Source organism: Stegastes partitus, unplaced genomic scaffold (assembly GCF_000690725.1).
Source record: "Stegastes partitus isolate 25-593 unplaced genomic scaffold, Stegastes_partitus-1.0.2 Scaffold503, whole genome shotgun sequence".
NCBI lineage: Eukaryota > Metazoa > Chordata > Actinopteri > Pomacentridae > Stegastes > Stegastes partitus.
The window spans coordinates 83,539-88,199 of NW_007578234.1; the positions used below are offsets into that span (position 1 = coordinate 83,539).

At 41.5% G+C, this 4,661-nt stretch overlaps 1 protein-coding gene across 1 annotated transcript in view; it reads right to left on the bottom strand.

Annotated features, from left to right (window-relative positions):
• Nucleotides 1-4,661, bottom strand: part of LOC103361416 (pituitary adenylate cyclase-activating polypeptide type I receptor-like) — a 28,320-nt gene that overhangs the window by 10,282 nt on the left and 13,377 nt on the right. Inside the window, exons 7-9 of the mRNA XM_008287487.1 lie at nucleotides 2,556-2,688; nucleotides 758-911; nucleotides 232-292 (exon numbers count right to left, since the gene is read on the bottom strand). Coding sequence (XP_008285709.1) covers nucleotides 232-292; nucleotides 758-911; nucleotides 2,556-2,688 — 348 coding nt within the window. The remainder of the gene's footprint in view (nucleotides 1-231; nucleotides 293-757; nucleotides 912-2,555; nucleotides 2,689-4,661) is intronic.

Below are 4,661 nucleotides of genomic sequence, written 5' to 3' on the forward strand. Positions count from 1 at the left end.
GGCTCCTCGGCCCGGTGACCGACGCTCATGTGGACACCACAGAACCAACGTTCATGGTTTCAATCTAAGGAAACACGTGTCTGTTTGTTCTTGTTTCATTCGTGCATGTTGCATTATTTCCTCCTGACATGACTGCGGCCGTCATAGAAAGTCTTAGAAAATGAAAAGTAATGTACAGATACTCAAGTACATGTACTCAGTTACTTTCCTCCAGTGAAAGCAGAAACGTACCCGGTGTCGTGAAAGTGGAGCCTCAGAACCGCCCAGACGGTCACACAGATGGTGGGAGTTCCTGTAACCGTCAACACAAACTGCATTCAGGCATTAATCAGCAATAAAACTTCATGTTTATGTCATAATTACAGTTCATCGGTCAAATCATGCGTTTGGAAATCCCAACAACAGATTCGAATGTTTGTGGTGCAAATGTCTTGCACATATAGAAGTAAAGCATCCAGAGATGTCCCTCAGAGGAATATTTCTACTTCAGCTAAAACACTAATTGGCAAAATTTAGCTAAACTCTTGGCAAAAAAAAACCAACAAAAAAAGTTCAAATGAGACCTCCAGGACGTCCAGAACAGGACGTCATGTTTTAATCCCCCAAAATATACGACTAAGTTTTTCCATGTTCAGTTAAAAATCTGTAGATTGAATCTAAAATCAAATGCACGCCAGGAAAAGCACAATGAAAGTATTTCTGAAGGTCACGGCATCCGTTTGTCCGGATGTGGTCGGCACTAATGGAAGCCGCTCACCCCAGCCTACGATGGTGTACCAGTAGAAGTAGCGCCGCTCGGGGAAGAAGGTCTCCACCAGCAGGGTGAAGAGGTACAGGCCTTCGATGAACAGCCAGAAGTAGTTGGACATGACGCAGTAGTGGAAGAAGACCATCACGGCTTTACACGCCACCTGCAGGCGGAGACACGACGCGCAGTTAAAGGAAGAGTTTTATCCCTCGTAGCCGAACCGCTGACTGTTCATGGATCTTGTAATAATTAACATGATCATAAACAACTCAGACTGTTCTTGGTGGTCGTTCACTCTGCAAGTCATTAAAATGGGTTTTCACCTTCCCGCTGGTCCTTGAACGACTCGTCTGTTGGCTGAATTAATTACATCTATGCTTGAAATCGGGATAATTCATCGAACTTTATTTAAAAATCCAGCCAACAGAAAACGCTTGCGACCAACAAACGTGTTTAAAACTCCGGGACTTCTCGTCTGGACTCGGCTGAACTGCAGGTTGTGTTTACGCAGAGCAGAAGGATGGAAGTGTTAAAATATCTACGGTGTGCAGAGGAACCTTTAAAAAAAGCAGTAGAAGTGTTAGCAGCTGTAGTCTGTTTTCTAGATTTGAAAAAAGTTCCTTTGGTATAATTTACAGCACTATATACTCTATATTACACTATAACTATAACTGCACTAAACTTTTACTGAAGTGAAACCGTTGAGCAGAAATGCATCGACGGGAACAAAAACTTATCAGGATCAGCCTTAAAGGTCAGTGCTGCTTCTAAAAACTGAAAGTGACAAATGTCCCAGTTCCTGTAAACCACACCGTAGACCAGGGATCTCCAGCTCTGGTCCTCAGGAGCTCCTGTCCTGCAGGTTCTAGATGTTTCCAACACACCTGACTCACATGAATGGATCTCCAGCAGCTTGTTGTCAAGTTCTACACACGTCTGTTGATGATCCATTCATGTGAGTCTAGAACCGTCTAGAACCTGCAGGACAGGAGCTCCTGAGGACCAGACCTGGAGATCTCAGGAGCTGCAACGCTTCTCATCGTCCTGTAATTAACCTAAAACGACGAGTGAACATGCAGACGAGTCGCCGACGTGTCAGGTGACGGGTCATCTAACGACGTCGTGTTAACGACCGGGGTCCGCGCTCAGAGCGGGGTCGGCCAATCACAGCACCGATCTGACTCTCGGTATGATGCTGACCTGGGATCGCCATGGCAACAGCAGTAAAGCAGTAGATTTTGAAAGGAAAAAAAAAAAAGGGGGCAAAGCAAGCATTGATATGTTAATAGCCTCTAGTAGAAGACTTCCAGTGGCCTTGCTGAAGCCATTAGCGTACCTAATTAGGTTTATTTATCATGGCTGCTTAACAACAGCGAGCAGAGCGCCGGCACCAGACAAAGGCTAAGAGCTTGTTGTGCATTCGTAATCAGCGAGTATTAGTCATCTAATAGCGTGTTTGCTTTATGTGGAAATTTGCATGTGATTGATGTTCCTTCAGAAGGTGAATATGAAACAGGAGCGAGCGTTCCAGCCTCTCCAGCACAACGTCCTGATTTACACGCAAACAGCTGCAATAACTAATAACAAACCGATAATCCTGCAGCCAATCGGCTTCAAGCTTCCTGACACTCCTGTGAGCAGCGATTCAGTCGGACTGTTTGGAATAACAACGGCCTCGTTTTTGTAATCGACTGCTTCAAATTAAAGTTAATGAGATTGTCAAATCAAAACGACCAATTTTCCATTAATAACTAAACCGTCCGGTTCCTTCCTTCCACAGCCGGCACGGTGAGCGGCTTCTGCTGACCGTGTGCACGAAGCAGTGGTCGCTGTCCTCCTGAGCGTACAGCACGCCGTCCTTGATGAACACCGAGATGGCCCTCAGGATGAAGGACACAAACAGGTTCATGTGGATGAAGTTCCTGGTGCAGTGGAGCTTCCTGGAGGGACGAGAGGACACACGAGACACATCTTATCAGAGCTCCTCATCACCAGCCAGAGTCAGATTTAAAGACTCCACACATTCCCCGTCATGACAACAGCCTCATCACAGTGAGTCACTGGAGAAGATGCTACCAAACCTCCACGAGCTACATCCATTTTATTTATAGTGATAGCAGGCGGCCTCCTTATTAAATCTGCTGCTGACCTTCAGAAGAAATGAGACTGGATATCGATTTATAACATCTGGTCCCAGTGAAGGCGCCTCCAGGGCAGAAAGGGTTAAAAACTCAGCTGGACGGCATCGTTTAGGTTTTATTGGGATTCTTCACTGGGACTACTGGTTGGAGGTGGAGCAGCTTCACAAAGCAGCAGAACATCCGGCTGGTTGGTGAGGGGAGGACACAGAGTGAAGCTACAACAGCTGGATGGACGTCTTCTAGAGGAGACATCCAGCCACCTTTAACCTCACATTTAGATAATTATTGTCCCCGAGCAGATGGATTTGTGTGACAATTCAACTGAACTGACACCATTTTTTATGTGTTTAACAAATTAATTAGAGCCCCTGTCTAATTAATTAAGCACTGTGGAAACCAGAAGTTTACATCCACTGTATAAAAAGACATAAAACGTTTTTATTCTCACCGTCTGACATTAAATCAGACTAAACGTTTCCTGTTTCAGCTCAGTCAGGATCACCAACATTATTTCTATTTGCTAAAAGCCAGAATAATGAGAGAGAGGATTTGTTATTATTTTCTTTAAAGTGAGACTTTTACATCCATTATCTTAGTATTTGGTTAAAAAATAAAATAAAATAAAAAAATCTGGAAAGGTTTAGTCACATTTAGTCACAATAAACTAACCCAGCATCACATTCAGCCACTAAAACTAATGTTTCTGTTCAGTAAATAACGATAATCTGACGTCTGAATCCAGAAATAACAACATGCTTCATTATTTTTAAATTTTTTTTTTTTTGTAAAACAGTACATTTGAAAATTCCTGGATAACAATAATAATTATATTTCAGCATGACAAACATTATTCTGGTTAAAGATCTCCTACATGCTGGTGTATGAACCGTTACAGAGACATGAGAGATGATTGTGGTGATTACCGCTGCTGTTAATTCAGGATATAAACCGGACACCAGGTGGAGGTCTAACAGTTTGTTATTCAGATCACGTGAACCCGTCGACAGCTCAAATACACGTGAATGACATTAAAGCAGAAAGCTCCACCATCCAGACCGTGTGAGCCGCTCTACGAGTTCCTCAAACTGTGATAAAAAGTGCACGAACAGCAATAAGAGTTTGTGTCATGAGGAGAACAAACCGTTCGCTGCTTCACCACAGCGTCGGACACACAAGCTTTAAGTGTGTGTTAGAAAAAATACAAAGTGTGAATGTTCATGAGTTCAGGTTCTCCTACACATCACACACAAACACAGTCTACAGGAAGGTAAAAGTCAGAACGGCTGCAGGTGAGTCAGAGATTATTTTAATTATCTGTTGTTTTATTCTTGAATTATCTTGTTTGGTTTCATAAATATGAGGACGGTGGACATTTTTAATTACTCAGTTCACGTACGACAGATATATTTATTATATTTTATTACATAGAGAACCTGGAAACTTTATTTACCAATTATTTAAATTCCAAAAGTCAAGTTTAGTTTTTTGTTGCCTGACTTTTTAAAAAAGAAAAAGCAAACTCAAGGCCTTGCATTTATGTTTTTATTTTATTTATTTATTTACTACTTTTTAATTTAAAAAAAAAAACTTATTCCATTTATCAGTTCTCTATTTACTCACCTGTTTACATATTTAAGTCTTTTTATATTGTGCTGCTTATTACCACATTTTTATCATTTCTCATTCTGTTTTTAAAATTCTGGATTTTATTTCTGTATCTTTTGATCATAGGTGTCTTATTTCATTTATTATTATTATTATTGTTATTATTA